We start from the raw sequence: 19,808 nt of genomic DNA, 5'->3' as shown, positions 1-19,808 counted from the left end.
GTGTGTGTGTCTACTCAGAGGCATTCACCCGTGCGCACGTTTTCTAATACTCTCTGGGTCGGTCTGCAGTGTCTTATATTTTCTTGCTTGTGTTTGAACAAATGTCAACCCCTGACATTTAATTGGTCCTTCGAGCCGGATAACTGACTGTTATTTTTAACGTCTAGTTTTCCACAGACGGTGTTCATCGGATCCTGACGTCGTGACACCTGCGCTGGAAAAAATCTGTGCACAGTAAACAAGAAAAACCGGGAGCGTGAATTCGATCTCCGGTCAGCGTCTTATACAGGCCTTCATGGCTCCAGGACCCGATGAGCGCCGGATTCAAAACGCAGCGCCACAGTAAGGTGAATATGAAACACTGCGTTCCATCAAGCGCTAAAATACGTTGATATTGAGATTTTCCTTTAAAATAGTGTGTAAACCTGGTTAGCGCCGACAGATCTCAGTCCAGAAGGGACTTAGAGACAAACAGGCAAGAGCGAAATTCTAGAAATCGCTGTTAAAAGTTCCGGTTGCTCTGGGAAGCAGCTGTAACGGAACAGGTAGAAGGTGTTACATAAAAATACGGAAAATCTCAATAAAAATTATAAAAACGCGCTCTTATTGTGTTAAAAAGAGGAGTGAGTTGTCATTTACGACCCAATACGTGGTCGAACCGCTCCTAAAGTTGTTTTCCTGTGTACACTCACGAACTGGTTGGACTGGGAAATCGGTTGTGCGTCATCACGTAAAATCAATAACCGCTCTCTCGAATAGCGGGAAAGTAGAAGCCTGTTATTGATAACCGTCCCACTCCTTCGTACCAGTGAAGGTGTCACAGTTCTGACGTAATTAGTTCAAAATGGGTAATTCTAAAACTAAAGTAAAATTAACAGCAGATGAAGAGTGGTTAGAAAAAAACTGTTCAAATGCAGGAATAATCAGTGCAAAAAGGTGGAGAAATCCACATAAAATATATTGTCCAGCCTGGCAAGGCAAATACACCCCTGACTCAATAAATGCTTTAAAAGCCGCTTTGCAAAAAGAGCTATATGTGGAAAAAAGTCAGAAGAAAAAAGCAGAACGTCTAGCAGAATGGCATCTTTTCAAAGTGATGATGACAGACGTAGAAGACGTGATGAATGACTAGTACGAGAGGAAGGAAGTGAAACAGATGAAGCGGAAGTTTATAATATAGAACAACTGCTGCTAGGGTCAGAAGCCAAACCAATAGTTGTAATATATGTGAACGGTGTGCCGTTAAAAATGTTTTGAGACACAGGAGCTTGTAAAACTGTTTTAACTGTAGAAGTCCCAAATGTAACATTCTCAAAAAACACTATAATTGTGAAATCAGCCTCAGGACATGTGACAAAACAGCATCTAACCGATCCCCTCTTTATGTCACATAGAGATAGTGGCCGTGGCTGCAAAAATCAGTGCATTTATGACCCATCATGCCCAGATTGTATGAAATAAATAAAAGGAAATCATTCACATGAAGACCTTTTCTATAAAAAAAAAAAAAAAAAAAAGAGAGATGCATAAGGTAGATTAAGGCTGTGTCATTGTTCAGCCAAGGAAAGTATGTGAAAAGATAAATGTCTCCATCTTGGAAGTGGGTGAGACTGCAGCTCGTCCACAGTCCTTGATGGATACAAAATAAAATATAATAATAAACTACTTGGTTCGACATGCAACAGAGAGAATGAATGTGACTGAAGGTTGGATCTGAGATGAGGCAAACAGAAGACCAGTCTAAAAGTAGGCACAAACCTGTTCAGAGAAAAAGCAAATTTGTACAGATTGGATGAATTATAAATTATCTGTTTGCTGAGTAAGATGATCCTAACTATTAAATTGGCTCAGTAGTAGTATAGTGATATACACTAATAAAATATTGTAATATACTATTGTCATTATATAGACAGAAAAAGATGATAATAATTAATAAAAATATAATACTAATATTGACAAGAAGTATCCTAGCCAGTATGATGTGAGATGGACAATTGTTATGAAGTAGTCTGCATCAAGCTTAAGGTTTGCTCAAACTCAGTATAATGAAATATGAGATGAAGAAAATAAAAGCAATATCTAAACCAATTAGGTGCATAGAGGCACTTAACCTGTTTAAAAACCTGTCATTTATCCTAGATAAATATTACTGCGATACAGAGCACATCTATAATAACAACTAATAAGCCAAACCCTGTAGATAATAACTAAACCTACAGGATTATGAAGCTGAATTAAATGTGTGGACACCGCTAAGTTGATGAGCATGTTACACATTTTCTTTTATTTTTTATTTTTTTATTGGTTTTTTTAGAGCAGAGGCTGCATGCTATTAAAAGCCAACACATGCAGCTGTCTGTGAGCTCAGTTTCCCCTCACACTTCTGCTTTGTTTCTGGCAGCATTTTTCTTTGTCTTTTTGTGTCCTGACTCATGTATGTTTTTGTTTTGTTTGATTATTTTGTTGGTTTGGAAACAAATTTGTGCCAATACTTGTGGATTACGGTGACACATAGTGATTAGGCATATGATTTACAAGTGCCCAGTTTTTTTTTTTGTTTTTTGTTTTTTTTTGAACTTTTAATTGCAAAGCAGGGAAACAGCAGTCACCAGCATATACACACACAGGACAAAGATGCATCTACATGTATAGCAGGACGTGGGAGGCAGAAAGAGAAAGCCAACAGCAATATTAATAAACAATGAAAAAGGTTAACAATCGTCCCTTTGTTGCCAGGCTAAATCCCGTAAGCCCGATTTCAACCTCTGAGCAGAAGGAGTGTTCAGGTGGGCCAAAAAAGGGTCCCATATGCGATAGAAAAGGAAAGGTTTGTCCTTAAGTGCTGTAGAGAAGGCTTCCATTGGCATGATACATATCACAGACTGCAGCCACTGGTTGACAGATGGGGCCTTATCAGAAATCCACAGTACCATAATGCACTTTCGAGCGTAGTGTAGCAGTATGTGAAGGAGATCTTTGCTGCGAAAGCCGGCAGGTAGCTCATCGTTCAGTCCTAACAGGCAAGTCCTTGGACCCAGATGCAGTCGGCAATTAAATATAGTACATAGCTTGTCTATGAGTGATCTCCAAAACTGTAGAATAACAGGGCAGCTCCACAGACAATGAAAAAAGGAACCAACAGCAGACTGACATTTGTTACAGAGATTAGGCAAAGCTGGAAACATTATGTGTCTCTTCTCGGGTGTAATATAAAGCCTATTTATAAGTTTAAACTGCCTTTCCCAAATAGAATTAGATGCCAAGGCTTTAAAAGGACGACAACACAACTCATCCCAAGCTTCAGCATCTATAGTGCCTACGTCTGATTCCCATTGGCCCTTGATTTTGTTAGAGTTATCCATTCTAAGATCAGACAGAATGTTATAAATCTTTTTAGTGATACATTTTAGTTGGGTAGTTTTTACCATGAGTGATTCTATAGGAGAAAGACCGAACCCTCCATTCAAATCCTCCAATTTAGAAGTAATATAGTGCTTTACCTGAAAGTACTTCAAAAAATCCTTATTGGTCAGACCAAACTTGCTTTTCAGTTGATTAAAAGTAAGAAGAGAGTTCTCATGAACAAGATCTCCCACTGTATTAATCCCTTTTTGAGACCAGTCCGCAAAACCAGCCTGAAGACCAGGTAAGAAGTCAGGGTTTTCATGAATAGGAGTAAGAAGGGAGAAACAATTATAATATCCTTCCAGGCGCCTGACTTTGCGCCAAATAACGAGCATATTCTTTAGAACCATATTATCTTGTGTTAGAACTGTGGCTTTACCTGAGGAAATATATAGCAGGTTCCGCAATGGAATGCCCACAAATGCCCAGTTTTAGAACTGTGAGCTATGAGCAATGCAAAGTTTAGGAAAAAAAATATATATATACAAAACAAAAAACTTCAAAGTTTGAAATATGTAAGATGTGTGAATTCTTTGAAAAACTAGAAGGTATCTAAAAATGCCTCAAGTGAAAATGAAATTCTCTAATGACACTCTGATAGTTAGGTCAGCATCAGGGCCAGAAGGCCTGTGAAACCACAATATCCTTTGAGTGCAGAAGCAAAGGAAGGAATTAGGCCAGTAATAGCAGACATGCAGAAAGCAGGTATTCTCGTGAAAACTAATAAAGCCACGTGTAATACACCAATTTTTCCAATAAAAAAGGCCAATACAGGAAAATATCGCCTAGTTCATGACCTATGAGCAATAAATGAGGTAACAGAGCAAATACCTCCAGTGGTTGCAAATCCACACACCATTTTAAATCAAGTAACACCAAAGGAACAATGGTTCTCGGTGATTGACCTCTCAAATGCATTTTTCTCTGTTCCTTTACACCAAGATTCACAGAATCTATTTGGATTTACTTTTGATAATGAAAAATACACGTACACCAGGCTACCACAAGGATTTCAAAACAGCCCAACGCTGTATGCAGAAGCTTTAAAGAAATCAATGTCATCCTGCTCCCTCCCTGCTCCAGGAAAATTTCTGCTGTATGTAGATGACATATTGATTACAGGTCATACACAAGATGACTGTAAAGAAAACACAATGACGGTTCTGCAACATCTAGCAGAACAAGGCCACAAAGTGTCACAACAAAAGTTACAATTGTGGAGCAACAAAGTGATCTACTTAGGAAATGTACTAACAGGCCAAGGCCGCACCCTACTAGAGAGCAGAAAGACAGCAGTGCAAAATGCACCAAAACCGATAACTAAACAGCAAATGATGAGTTATTTAGGTCTGTGCAATTTCTGTAGATGCTGGATTCCAGAGTATGCACTGCTGACCCAGCCACTACAGAACCTCATTTATGGTAAAGACCTAGCATTAAAAGACAAAATACAGTGGACCCCAGAAGCAGAAAAAGCTTTTATTGATTTAAAAATAGCATTGCAAACATGTACCGTCTTAGCATTACCAGACTATGAAAAACCTTTTATGCTCCATGTCGATGGTAGTGCAGGGTACAGGAAGGCAGTGTTAACTCAAGCTTTTGGAGACAAACAGCGTCCATTAGCTTTCTACTCATGTAAACTTGACTCTGTAGCTGCCGGATTACCAACCTGTGTCCAGGCTTGCGCCGCAGCCGCAGAGGCGGTTAAAAAATGTGCAGACATTGTTCTGGGACATAAGTTGACCATCAAAGTCCCACATGCTATGACCGCCATTTTGTTACAAGCTAATCTATCTTTCCTTACACACACCAGACAATTGTCTTATGTGGGGATTTTACTTTCGCAATCACACATAACAATAGAGAAGTGTGGCCAGCTGAACCCGAGCACACTTTTGCCGACCCCTCTGGATGGAGAACAACATTGTTGCATTAAAAAATTAGAGGAAGACACAAAACCTCGCACTGATATACATAGTTCTCCAAATCCCAGTTTCAGTAATGTTTTTGTAGACGGCTCAGCGTCAAAAGACATTTTCGGTAGAAATTGTGTGGGTTACGCGGTCACAACTGTTGATACAGTGGTAGAGGCAAAAGCTCTCAGTTCCTCAAACTCTGCTCAGAGCGCAGAACTGACCGCGGTCATTAGAGCATGTACACTGTACAAAGGTCAAAGTGTTAATATTTACACAGACAGCCAATATGTCTATTCAGCAGTTCACCATTTTGCAAAAATATGGCAAAACAGAGGAATGACAACTTCCACAGGCAACCCAGTTCAACATGCAAACCTTCTAAAAAAGCTATTAGAAGTGATAACGTTGCCAAAAGAATTAGCACTATGTAAATGTGCAGCTCATCAAAAGGATGACACAGAAATAACAAGAGGAAATAACTTTGCTGATAAAGCAGCCAAAGCAGCTGCAGAAAAACACATTGATGTTTTAACAACAGAAACCATAGATTTAATACCACTAGAGATACTAGCAGATGCACAGAAAACAGCATCACTGAGTGAACAAAAATCTTGGTTGAAAGATGGAGCAGAATTAAAAGACAATCTCATGATGTGCAATGGCAAACCAATCCTTCCAAAATCTTTGCATAAAACTGCCGCATTAGTGACACACTCGCAAACTCATGTGTCATCAGGAGGGATGATTCATATACTTAATAAACAATTCTACACAAAAAATTTTGAAAGTTCAGCAAAAGAGTTTATTAGAACATGCATGACTTGCCAAAAACACAATGCTCAGGGAAATTTACGACCAAAGCGAGGTCGTTTCCCTACACCGCCACACCCATTTCACACTATCCACATGGATTTTATAGAACTAAATGAATCTCAATCCTCCAAGTATGCACTTGTGATAATAGATGTATTTTCCAAGTGGCCAGAAATATACCCAGTGAAAAAAGCAGATGCAATTTCAGTAGCAAAATGTTTGTGCAACCATTTCATTCCGACATATGGCATTCCAAGCATAATACGGTCTGATAATGGCACACATTTTGTAAATGAAGTAATAAGTAAAGTCTCTGAAGCTTTAGGTTTCAGCATAAAGCATCACTGTGCATATCATCCACAAAGTGCAGGATTAGTCGAGAGAACTAACGGCACAATTAAACAGAGATTGAGAAAATGTATGGAAGAAACTAAAAAACCATGGCCTGAGTGTTTAAGCTTAGCTAAGCTATGGATGAGAATAACTCAAGGAGCAGGTGGTCTGACCCCATTTGAAGTCATACATGGCAGACCATTCCCTCTCCCAATAACCAGTGAGCCTATTAATAAGTCCATCACAGAAACAACGATGGCAGAATGGATGACAAAACAGTTTGAGAATAAAGAAGTGATATTAAGCAGTCAACTCCCGAGTGATCTATCTCCAGTCTCTTGCAGGTTGAACCCCGGTGATTGGATTCTGATTAAAGTCCTCCAGCGAAAAAACTGGAGTGCTCCGCGGTGGGAGGGTCCATTCCAGGTGTTGCTGACTACACCGACAGCTTGTAAGATAGCTGAAAGACCTTCGTGGATCCATCAAAGTCACGTGAAGAAAGTGTTTGCACCACAATAAGACGCCAGTTCCCCCGACTCCTAGGTGTTCCCTGGTGGAGGAAAGGGCTGTCTGGGTATATCCCGCCTTTTTGTCTTCTCGCCAGTGGTCTACTCACCTGGAGCCCGGGTGTGCCTGGTCGCCCTGAAGAACAAACACATAATAAAGAGTGACCCATCCCACCAAAGAGAAGAACCAATGACAACACCAGGGACGCCTGAAATAGAGGAAACCAGCCCAATGAATCCAGGAGAAGAAGAGCCACCAGCCCCAGCCCCAAAGCTGTTATGCTTAAGTGCTTGTCACTTTGAACGGAAACGGCTCATGTGTCGCCTATTCTGTCTGATGGCCGTCATCTTGATGATGATGCTCTTCTGGCTGATGCCCAGCGGAGCCCCCAGGACAGAACCAACTATTCCCCATCTCAAGAGGTGGACCCATGACAATTCCCATCTAACTGAAATGACTCAAGAGCACATTCACCCTTGGATGAACAATGCCTGGTACCGATACCTATACAATACAATAGAGACTTTAGACTATCGTTTTGGACTGTTTTTGAACGCTTCCACCCGCATTGACAAATCACAGAATGAAGAAATTGATGCAATCCGCATCACTGTCATGCAACACCGAGTAGCTTTAGACATTATTCTTGCAGAGAAAGGAGGTCTCTGCGTATTGTTTAACATGACATGTTGCACCTACATACCTGACAACATACACTCATTAAACATGACAAATGCTTTGAATGTTCTGAAACAACTGAGAGACGCTCAACAACAGGACTACGTAGCCGATAAGCAAGGCTGGTGGGACTGGTTGCTGAGCGGCTCCTGGAAATCTTTGCTGATTAAAGGCCTGTTGGCCCTCTGCAGTATGATGTTACTATTTTGCATTTTTGCTGCTTGTATTATTCCATGTCTGAGAAGTATGGTGATGAACATGTTTAACCGTACTTTAGGAAATTATGTCCTGATCCAGAGAAATGTTGAGGATCCCTTTCGCCAGTATGATATGCTGAACATGGAGGAAAGAGTGGAGAATCTCTACTCTTAATAGAGCTGTTGTTTAAATACTTCACTGAATGACATGCAAGTTGAAAATGTGATTTAACAAGTGACTATGCATTGATTTAAACCTGTGAAATATATTAACATCAGGAGGGAAATGTTAAGAGATTTTTCTACATTATACAATATAACCAAATCTCTATAATACAATATAATCAAGTGTGCCTTATATTTTGTGTGTTCATATATTTTCACATAACCAAGCTTATTGTTAAGGAGAACATAATGCATTCCTTACCTCAGTGTGTGATGTCAGATAAGCATGATATACTTCTGCATCGTTATTTTCAGTGTATGTGTGCAAGGTCAGATAAGCTGAGATAATGCCTGACCTCTCCCTTTTCTGTTAAAAGAGGAAGTACTATGTAACCAGTTTTACCCTATAAATAAAGAACCAAGCCTGCGCTCAGTGTGTGTGTCTACTCAGAGGCATTCACCCGTGCGCACGTTTTCTAATACTCTCTGAGTCGGTCTGCAGTGTCTTATATTTTCTTGCTTGTGTTTGAACAAATGTCAACCCCTGACAGATTGCAAATTGAAAGGAAATTCAAACACGATTTCAATATGTCACATATTGACGGTGGCTCACCGATGCCAATGACATAATTACCCAGCTACATTTCTGAAAGAATGCAAAAGCATTGACATATATTTTTCCTTCCTACAATAGCCTGACGGGCAGGGCAGAGATAGATTTTGGTAGCCTGACTGAAAAAAATCGCTAGCCCCGGGACGTCGGGCTAGCGATATTGCGAGCCCTGTATCTGATTGAGGAATCACTCATCTTTGGAAAAGAGAGTTTATTACAGAGAAATGTCTCTTTCCAAAATAAAAGCTATACTATCCGCTTCTTCTGGGCTATATTCTCAGCAGCATATTAAACATATAAGGAGAATCATGTGCTAACAGCTGTCTAAATGACTCGGCTAAAGTTAGTAGCATGCTTGCTTGTTTTTGTCTGCTTTCACTTGTCTTTGCACTAGGATGATGTCGGCGTAAATGTGCAGTCATATTCGTTGTGTTCCCACTAGTGCTTTCAGGTTAATCTCGTTGAAATGACGTTAACGCCACAACACGGCAAATCTCCGTTAATGAGCTACCGCCGATCGCCCCGTGCATGGGGCTAGACGGCCAACACGTTAACGAGCTAACTGCGCTAACACACTAGTTCCCACCCATGTAATTGAGCATTGCGTGGCACATCCAACATACTGTTTTACTTTAGTCCATGACTCGCTTACCTTCAGGGTCATACGTCACATGAAAACCAAAATAATTCCAAACGCCAGATCTGAATGAGGGTGGGGGAAGTCCATGTTGCAAGGAGAGCTTAACTTCTGTCTCGCTAGCTTGCCCTGCGCTCTTCCTTCTGACTATGCTGTCTGTGTTGAGCGCTCAGTGGATCTGCACTCGACAGTGCAGCCTAGGTGGAGTAGTCGAACGCAGATTCACTGAGCGCTCAACACAGACAGCATCGTCAGAAGAAAAGTTGATAAAATAAATTACAAATTTTGTATTGTTCGATACATATGCGTACCGAACCGAAAGCACTGTATCGAACGGTTCAATATCGATACGAATATCGTTGCACCCCTATTAATTACATTATTGGAGACCGAGTGCGTGGCTGTATGCTGTGAAAAGAGTCATCATAATATCACAGAAAACCTCAGCGGTTTGATAATGAGATGATGAAAAAAATCAGCTCCATATTGTCAGAATCACATTCTAATGTGGATGACCTCCCCCACAGAGACTTTGTAAATTGATTGAACTGCCACAGAGCCCGTACTTTCGACAAATTCTCATCCAATTTCACCTCCTGTTTTTTTGGCACCGGGGTATCTTTTCCTAGTTGATTTGCATCACTAAACCTCAGTAAGCAAGGCATTGTAATGCCTAATTGGGCGGTAATGAGCTGTTGCATTATGCATAGTGCTGAGGTTCAAGCTTATTAGTTGCTTGGTTGCCCATAACATTTTCCTGTCTTCTCCGCGCTACTTCAGTGTTGCATGATTGTCAATGCAATCTCCCTTTTCTCTCTCACCTCCTTTTCTCCCTCTCTATTTCAGCCCTATATGTTCTCTCGGTCCCTCTCCCACTTCCCTCTCTCCGCTGTTCTAAAAATAGTCTCCTATTATCCAGGAGGCTTGGGCCATGTACAGTTAGGCAGCAATCAGCATGGCGGCCATGCACATAACGGTTCACAATAGCTGTCATTCCACTAACGCTAGCTAATATAATTCTCTGTGCATTACAGAACCCTGCTGGACCGAACAGAGGGTTATAGTCCGTGCTAATTAAAGGTCCTGTATTTTTCTAACGAGTTAATAGACAACCCCGCGGTTGAATAAAATCTCTAAACCGTTTTCCACAAAATACCTCACAAACATAGCTTTTTTCAGAGCTATCCTTTTGTGTCTTTACTTTAAATGCAGATGTGCTGCTGCTCACCATCATTTGTGTCCAGAGGAGAATGCAGTCAGTATTTAGGGTCCAGCTGCAGTGCTAGGAAGTTACTGCCACTTTTTTTTTCTTTTTCTTTTTTTTTTCTTTTTTCTTTTTTTTCTTTTTTTTTTGCCTGTCCCATTTGGTTCTTTAGCCATCAGAATTGTTGTCTGAAGACCAACAAGGATACCCAATGGATTTACTTTGCCAAATGGATCGTCGTGGCATTGCCGTATTGGTTCATTTGGTCGATCTTTGTTTTTATTATTTATTATATTTTATTTTCAGATGTTACAGACGGGACAGACATGAGTGAGGGATAGGAAAGGGAGAAAGAAAGAGGAAGGAAAGGAAAAACAGAAGGGGAGAGGGACAGTGAGAAAGGGGGGGGAGAAAAAAAAAAAAATCTCCTGGATCACCTGTTGAGAGAAAAATAGAAAACAAGCAAAAAAAAAAAAAAAAAAAAGCAACATACTAAACACAACACCATCGCATTAATCTAGCTAAGTGTAAACAGCAGTAAATACTAAATATTCAATGTTGTTGTGCAGCACGTAGGACAGATGTGCTTCGAAGTAGTAGCCAAGAAAGGTGTAATTTAAGTCTACGAGCAGTGAACACCCGTGTGCATACCTGTGTGGATCAGCATGCTTGCATTCCAAAGGTTTCTCCATGTAACGATCTGCTAGGGAGTGTGGGGGGGCCACAGCCCCGTCCTCCAGGGTATGAAGCAGGTATGGAGGAGATCAATACCTCTCCTCCATACTCTGGAATAGCTCTGGTGATGCACGAGTAGTTGAACTTTTGACGTCCTCCCATTGTCCTCCATGCCTTTCCCTGTTTACATTTGTAAATATTAGGCTCAGGCAATGTGCTTGCAGAGTAAAATGTATAACTGTGCATCTCTGAAAAATGTTTATATGCTTGCAAACAGCCGAATATTTGCAATCTAATCCAGCATTCTCCGCGATGGACATGCTGCAGTATATTCGATAGGTTTGATCAAATGGCCTTTTGACACAAAAGCTCATTTGAAAACCTTTGATATATGTTGTCTTGTTCTTGTCAATTGTACATAGCCAGTGCTGAGTGAATTTATGATATGGGTTTATGATAAGACACCTTTTAGTCACTCTAGCTTTCTTCTGAGGTTAGCACATCAATTCTTTTAAACAAGGGTCTGAATCTGCTTCTAAGATAATTGTTGATCTGTTTCTCTGCAGTGCCAAGGGCTTCCAGCACCACCGAATGACCAACGGGGCCATGAATGTTGAGATTGGAAACCCTGCCTATAAGATCTATGAAGGAGATCCTGATGATGATGCTGGGGAACTTCTGGACTCCGACTTTGCTTTAGACCCAGACAAGGTAACAAAGCTTAAAAAAGCCATTTCATTACAAAATATCTGAAAATGCCTGGTAGTGGCTAACCATGCAGATATTTCCACATTTATGAGTCCTTTTGTGAGTTTTTTTTTTTTTTTAATGAATTGGTTTTGGTTGTGGAATCATTATAGACAGTAAATAGACCCTTCTTTGTGATCTAAAGAACACTGGATGAAAGTAGCTGGGTTTCTCAATATATTCCTGTCCTTTGGACGTCTAGTGAAAAACAGTTTTGTCTTGACTGATCTGTAATCACTTTTCTACATTTATATCCAGTTTTTTGCCATCGAGATCGCCACAGTCCAAATGCAAAAGCTTTAAAGCAAGACTTAGGAAACCAGTGGGTGTCATTATGGTATTTACTTCTGGCATCTGTAATGAATTTTGGAATGAATATTGTTAGAATTATGTGAATCATATACTTTAGTTCTGATGAGTGGCTCCATAGTCTCATGGTTTACACGTTATGGCTCGAGTGGTTTGTATACAGATCGATGCTTGGGCAAGATACTGAACCCTGAGTTACCTCTGTGTGTGTGAATGCATTCAGCAGATAAAAGCACAGTATGAAGGCACTATATAAATACCATTTCTTTTACATTCACCTAAGAAGTGAAAAAATCTCCAGTTTAATCCCAGCTGGAGACAAAAATCCCTTGGGGGTGTCAGGAACGGAAATCCACTGTGAGTAAGGGGAGCAGCTGAATAAAGCTTTTATGCTGGAGCCCTCATGGTCACTATATTCAAACACTTTTCACCACAATCATAAAACATCAAATGAGGAATTGTCCATAAAGTCCTGAGTGCTTAAAAAGAAGTTGCAAGTTCTTCACTGGAAATACACCTACTGGTTTGTTGGGGGCAGATGATTAGTGCCCAGACTTTCAGAAACAAATAACCAAACACAGAAAACATAACAAACCACAAATGTCTGCCAGGGTTTCAGCACTGAGCTGGGAAACATCTTGTTATTTATGCGAGCTGAGCCTATTTGAATAAGCAAAATACTGCTTCTTTCACAATATACCAAATCTTTTCATTTCTTTTGCCTGAGTCACTGAGAAATTTTCTTCACTCCGCAGCCCACCAACTTCACGAACCCAGTGTATGCCACCCTGTACATGGGTGCCCACAACAGCTGCAATTCTCTGGCGAGCACTGATGAAAAGAAGGAGCTCCTCTCCCAGGTTGATGAGGACATGAGCGACCCCCTGGCATAGACCTCGGCATGGACTGAACTCTGCCAACATTGCCCTGCCTCGCCCAACCTAGAGCCAGCGAGCTCTCTCATTTTATGCCTTTACCAACTGAAAAGAAAAGCAACGAAAAAACATAAAAACAAGAACACTGTATAAAATGTATAAAATGAAGAACTACTTTTTTTAAGTGATTGCAGTATTATATTTTGTTCTTTGACAAAAAGGAAAACAAATCCTCTGGTGACGGAAAAGAAACCATTTTATAGACATTTTATCCAGTTCTTTTTCATTTTGCTCACTTCCTCACAACTTCTCTCTCTCACACACACACACACACACACACCTTTCTCACGCATTCAGCCACTACCTCTGTGCAAATGTAAAAGATACAAATGGCAGTGGAACAATTTTAATTTTTTTATTTTTGTATAAATTGTGTAGGGGAAAAGAGAAAAAAAACATTTTTGTTCCATCCTAGAAAATGTTGCCAAGTCTTCGTTGTTCATGAAAGAGAGGAGATGCGTCAGTGCTCACCACGAATGCTTCCTGGATGCTGGTTCACATTTTGTGTATATGTATGTTGCTACTGGAGGTCTTAGAGGGAAAGGCGAGGTGATGTTTAACTGCACGTGTATGCACAAGAGACTCGGCATCTGATCTGTTGTTGCAAAGAGCTACATTCAAGTGATTGTCTTTTACCTCCTTGCACAGACTAAAGTTACATATATATATATATATTATAAATATATATATTTCCATATATATGAACCTATTAACAAAGTGTCTTGAAAATATACCCAGGAATACAAACATCAGTAACAAATAGCAGTCTGTACTTTTTAATGTTTTTCTTTTGTTTTTTTAAGTCATTGTATAATTGACATACTTTGTGTCACCGATGAATGAATCATGGCAGTGTGTTAGTGTGCGCTGGATGAAGATGATTGTAATTAAGTCCACATTCCAGGATGAAAAAGCCTGGGATGATATCCGTGGCCTTGGATTAGCCTACTGCAGGACACCCTGGACAGGAGCTGGGGCTTTGTTCTGAAACTCTTCTGGAGTAGAGACAAGCTTCTGTGAATTTCCGGTCATCCTCTAAAAAAAAAAAAGAACCTGCGACCAGTAATTAGCCGAGAACGGTTGCTTTCAACTTTTGTTCCTCGTCTTTTGATTGTAAACATACTTTCAGGAAAGGCCAGGGAGACCGTCTGATGGTACGTACTTCTGTGGGAGGTTGGATTTTTTTTTCTTTCCTTCACTGTATGTAATTACATGGACATGTAATTTAGGTTAATGCTCATTGTTAAGTGCATTCTCAGGAAGGAGACTGATCGGCTTCCTGATAAGCATTCCTTTCTCCATTCCTTTGCTTTGCTGCTAACCATCCGGATTTTTAGTCTGGGAAGTGTGGCTCTATGTCTCACTGCTCACCGTATTGCTTTTAATCACCTCAGCTTGTCAGCCATACCTACCATATCACTGCATGGTGCTCACACACACAGAGACACACTTAACCAAGAGGAAACTCTGGCTTTAGTCCTCAAATGTTAACAGTATTCATCACATTTTTTCTTTAAATTCTGTTTTTTTTTCTTGCTTATTTGCTTTTAACATCCTGCTCTGTTAAATCGCCATGTAAGTTGGAACAATCATATTTCATTTGGAGAATTTCTTTAACTGGCAAAAACCCACGTTTGTGGTTCTGATTGTTTTGTTATAATTCGATTTCTGTTTGATATAAGGAATTAAATGGATTTTTATAGTAGAAATGTACGATGGCCGTGTCTGTCATTTGGAAAGATGGAGAGGAGAAGCAGTCTACTTCATACTTCAGTACATTAGAAAATAGCCTCACTTATCATTAAAGAATGAAGAAATAAAACACAAACATGTAGAAAGCACTTGCTTGGATGTTGCTTAATCTGGAAAGGCATCTGAATTGTAATGAAAGTCTTTGGTCTTGTTACATAAATCATCATATTTATTAAACAGGAAGTGTTGTCTTTCAGTCAACAGACAATCCCAAGAATAGCTTTTTCTTAAAAAAAAAGTATGTTTCTTTTGATTTCAATACACACAAGAATAGTGTTTTATACAATCTTGAGCCAAATTTAAGTAGTGTTAAGATGTATTGCTCCCTTTGTGCCAATGTCATGCAAGTCTCTAAAGCTGTTAGGAGGAATAATCTGTATTAAAACGGATAAGAAAAAGAAGCTTTAAATGCACTTCATCCTTCATCTGTTAATACATTTAGAGCAGGCTAACCAAACAGCAAGTGTGCCTTTGAAACAGTAGTCCACCTGGAGTCTCCTTCATGCATCTGTCACCTCCTAACTGTCACACACGGTGTGACAGGAAGTGTTGTCAAGGCACGTAATATTCTGTTTTTAACCACCACTTGGTCAAGGCACAAAACTCTGGGGACTCTCGTGTCAGCTGTTCTGATGTACTACAGGTAAAAAGGAACTAACATACCTTTAAGCTTTTTTTGTGCCTTCAACTTGCATATTGTTGTCAGGATTATAAGGCTAATGTTATATTACAAGGCGGTAAAAAATACAATCTTTACCAAATGAAAGATGTAAAATAAACAAATTATGGCTGACTGACGAGAAATAACACAAAAAGGCACTTCTTAAGCGGAACATCAAACTTTGGAGTAATTTGGTTTGTCTAGCTTGACAAGAAGAACCAGTACAGTGATGGTCTTTGCTCCCAGATACAATCAAAATAAACAATATTAAGTCTGATTGAAAGCGTCTCGAAGACTTGGCGTAACGCTGCGAAACAGTCCACGAATGTCTGTTATGACATCGCACCTCCTCTGTTATTTGCAGGAGGCTTTTGCAGGTGTCTTAAAGGCAGGCGTCCCAGCAGCAGCAGAAGAGTCGGCAATTTATCTTGGCTGCCTCCCAGTTTAAATCCTGCTATGACTGCGTAATCTTCGGATATTAATGGGTTTTAGGAATGTCCACATTAAGATCCACATGCTAGCAGGCACTTGTTAGTGAAAGCACAATTCCTCCTCCAGTCCTCAGATGGCCTCACCTGTGCTCTGGTCATCCTCCCAAAGGTCAGTGCCGACAGAGCAGGGAAAGCCTTCTGCTCGCGGTGACGAAGGAGTAGTAGCGCGTTGTGCTTCTGTAATCATGCCTGCTCATTTAAAGTGGTTGTAAAAGGGCATCCATAAATAAATAAATTACCGGGCTAAAACAAGGGCTTTGTCCTGTCCTCGCTTTTCAGTCTTTGTGATCTGCAGCCTCAGGGTTGAGATGCGCCACTGGGACAAAGGGAAGGGTTACAATAGGGAGGGGACTATAAGTGACGAATAAGTGGTTTAGGGTCTCTTCCAACCGCTCCGGATCAACGCGTCCGCTCGCAGGAAAGGCTGGTTTCGGAGATCTGTGAGTAGGCATGGAGAGGGGGGGTGAGAGACAGGGGGACACACATGTTAGACGACCAAGAGGTCAATCTGGACATTTGCTTCTGTTTACATCTCAATTTCTTAAGAGTGTTTTTAAGCAAGAAGAGCAGAGGATGTACACTCAGTTCTCACTTTATTAGGTACACCTAATTTATATCAGTTGTTCCCTCATTTCTGTAAATGAGGTTAAGCTAAAAAAAAAAAGAAAATAGGAACACCTTACTGTATAATGCAGTACATGAAAACAGCACCACAAACCATATTTCCTCTTTTTTACAATGAAGATGAAACTATGAAAAGTTGCCTTTATTGCAGGACTGTTGTTAGTCTGCATTAGTTTGAGCTCCCTAATAAACTGACAACTGAGTGTTTATTGTTATAATTTTCAAATCCAGAAAATCTGGAAACACTTGTGCAGTTAAAACTTTGGGTTAAAGCTGAAATTGTCCATAAGAACTACAAAATTAGCAAATGTGGCAGGAATGCCACATTCCCATAGCCTTGTATTTCAACTGCTAGAAGTTGTGCTTCAAAACGGAGAAATTCAAGGCTTTGAGACCATGATTTTGGCAAATCAGTAACACTAAACAATGAGGACGTTACAAAGTAACCACTCTGGTTACGATACAGTGGTCAACAAGCTCTTGAGTTTGCAGATTACCAAACAGGATGGCTGTCACAGAGGAAACAAAAGTGTGGATACAGACTGTGTTCACGTAAGTTTGATTCTGTTTTCTTCTAGAGCCTGTTGACCAAATAGCTGTTGAGCACACCGCAGATGACATTTAGCACAGACAAACATGGCGGACGCTGCCGACAGGTGAGAGGTAAATAAACAATGGACAACATGCAACACGTAACAGGAAGGGGTGAGGATGATACTCATTTCTAAGGAAAAAATTTGACATTAATACTAAAAGAAAAATGCCACTGGTGTAGCTTCTGAGGTGGGCTTTGTAGACACTTAAACACCTGAGTTCATATTTTAATGGCTGTTTTAAAAGCAGGTAAGTTGTTTCTTTTTAATACTATGCTGACTTCTGTCAAGGCTCGGCTGTGTGGCAGGCAGGAGGAGGACCCAAAATGCAAAACTCACACAAACGGGGATGAACTCAAAAGGCAGCTTTATTGCCGAAGAGGCAGAACATAGGAAATACAAAACTAAACTGGGAAAAGTAAACTAACACTCGGAGAGAGAGACACAGGGAAATCCACGCAGCATGAGGGACGACGTCACACTGAACAGAGGGAGACGCAGACAGAAATACACAGAGGGTTAACGAGGGAAGTGGGAGCACACGGGGAACACAGCTGACACAGATAATCATAACGAGACAGGGCAGGAGTGAACACAACATGACGCATACTGACGAGAGACTGTCAAAGTAAAACAGGAAGTACAGAGGTTCAGACAAGAGGAGAGAGCACGGGGAGAACACAGACATAACAGGCTGGGGAAAACATGGAATAAAACACGAAAGGGGACAAGGGCTCATGAATACATAGAGGGGCACACGGGGGGTGAGAGTCACAAAGGGAAAGCACACAGGGAACCACATAATAGGGCAACTCAGGAAACAGAACCTAGACAGGGAACTGAATACAAAAATACAAGAAAACTAAGAACACTGGGCCAACATGGCCCAGGACCATGACAACTTCTTCTTTTTACAAGTTCAACTTTGTGTTGTTTGCTAGCAAATTTTATAGTGTTCTAAAACTTGTGTGTGTGTGTTTCTTTGCTTGCAACTGAAGCACTAGTTGAAGCAGCTGACATCACTGTAGCAGCACACAGGAGCTGGAGGGCCAAGCAGGCCGGCTTTCAGCCAGGCTACCTTTCTTACCCTCTCCTAGGAGTGGGAAATACTGTCATTAATCTTCTTTTCAGCTGGAGTACAGGACGGTACTGCAAGCGTGTCAACATATTTTACACACAAAAACATATTGACACTCAATGCAACTTTCTCAGCTCCAGGCAAAGAGGTTTGGCTGACTCCTATCACCAGACACCTGATAGGAGTCTTCTCAACACAAACAACCAGTGACGGCACGAGTTAGTCATCAGTAGTCATAGTTGAGGGTGGGGTGGGATGACAGAAATCATGCTGCATGCACATGGAGGTAGTGGTAGTGGGTTGCGAGGGAGGGTGGGGGGTTCCCTCATTTCTGTAAATAAGGTTAAGCAAAAAAAAAAGAAAAAAAAGAAAATAGGAACACCTTACTGTATAATGCAGTACATGAAAACAGCACCACAAACACTTCCTCTTTTTTACAATGAAGATGAAACTATGAAAAGTTGCCTTTATTGCAGGACTGTTGTTAGTCTGCATTAGTTTGAGCTCCCTAATAAACTGAGGGTGGGGGGTTCAAAATGCGTATGAGAGAAACCTGCTCAACCTTGGCATTAAAGGGGAAGGGCTAGCAGTTGGCATCGTCACAGAGGTTGGCTTTACAGAAGAAACGTGAGCCGCGTTTAGCAGTGCGGGCCTTGAAGGGCACGCTCTTCAGTACTGGGGGGCAGGAGGCGGACGAATAGAAAACATGTCACACCTGAAACACTGCCCTAAGGGGGAGGGGCAAACCTTGTGAAAGCCGGTCCATTGCCATGCGTTTACATGCGTTGTTATGGATTATCTGTCCGTTGCCATGCATTTACATGCGTTGTTATGGGTTAACTGTCCGTTGCCATGGGTTACCGGTCCGTTGCCATGGGTTACCGGTCCGTTGCCATGGGTTACCTGACCGTTGCCATGGGTTAACTGTCCGTTGCCATGCGTTGTTATGGGTTAACTGTCCGTTGCCATGCGTTTACACGCGTTGTTATGGGTTAACTGTCCGTTGCCATGCGTTGTTATGGGTTAACTGTCCGTTGCCATGCGTTTACACGCGTTGTTATGGGCTAACTGTCCGTTGCCATGCGTTTACTGTCCGTTGCCATGCGTTGTTATGGGCTAACTGTCCGTTGCCATGCGTTTACTGTCCGTTGCCATGCGTTGTTATGGGTTAACTGTCCGTTGCCATGCGTTTACACGCGTTGTTATGGGCTAACTGTCCGTTGCCATGCGTTTACACGCGTTGTTATGGGTTAACTGTCCGTTGCCATGCGTTGTTATGGGCTAACTGTCCGTTGCCATGCGTTTACACGCGTTGTTATGGGTTAACTGTCCGTTGCCATGCGTTGTTATGGGTTAACTGTCCGTTGCCATGCGTTGTTATGGGTTAACTGTCCGTTGCCATGCGTTGTTACGCGTTGTTATGGGCTAACTGTCCGTTGCCATGAGTTTACTGTCCGTTGCCATGCGTTGTT

At 41.1% G+C, this 19,808-nt stretch overlaps 1 protein-coding gene and 1 long non-coding RNA gene across 4 annotated transcripts in view; one reads left to right on the top strand and one right to left on the bottom strand.

The window, feature by feature from the left end:
• The window catches only part of LOC113032515 (low-density lipoprotein receptor-related protein 1-like), a 28,770-nt gene extending 13,924 nt beyond the window's left edge, over positions 1-14,846 (top strand). The window contains exons 2-4 of one of the 3 annotated variants that reach the window (XR_013901161.1): positions 168-347; positions 6,815-11,857; positions 12,958-14,846. Coding sequence is in view for 2 of the 3 variants with exons in the window: in XM_080288332.1 (XP_080144458.1) it covers positions 11,738-11,857; positions 12,958-13,095 (258 nt within the window). In the remaining variant the exon portion in view is untranslated. The remainder of the gene's footprint in view (positions 1-167; positions 348-6,814; positions 11,858-12,957) is intronic. The other 2 variants (XM_080288332.1, XM_080288333.1) reach the window with 2 other exon arrangements.
• Positions 14,847-15,040: 194 nt separating this feature from the next.
• LOC145419902 (uncharacterized) lies at positions 15,041-19,332 on the bottom strand. The gene is made up of 2 exons (XR_013901162.1): positions 18,899-19,332; positions 15,041-16,479 (listed from the first exon to the last, which is right to left on the bottom strand). It is a non-coding gene; the product is annotated as an uncharacterized LOC145419902 (long non-coding RNA).
• Positions 19,333-19,808: the final 476 nt, after the last annotated feature.

Source organism: Astatotilapia calliptera, chromosome 14, assembly GCF_964374335.1.
Source record: "Astatotilapia calliptera chromosome 14, fAstCal68.1, whole genome shotgun sequence".
Classification (NCBI taxonomy): Eukaryota; Metazoa; Chordata; class Actinopteri; order Cichliformes; family Cichlidae; genus Astatotilapia; species Astatotilapia calliptera.
This window is presented reverse-complemented; position numbering and strand designations above follow the sequence as displayed.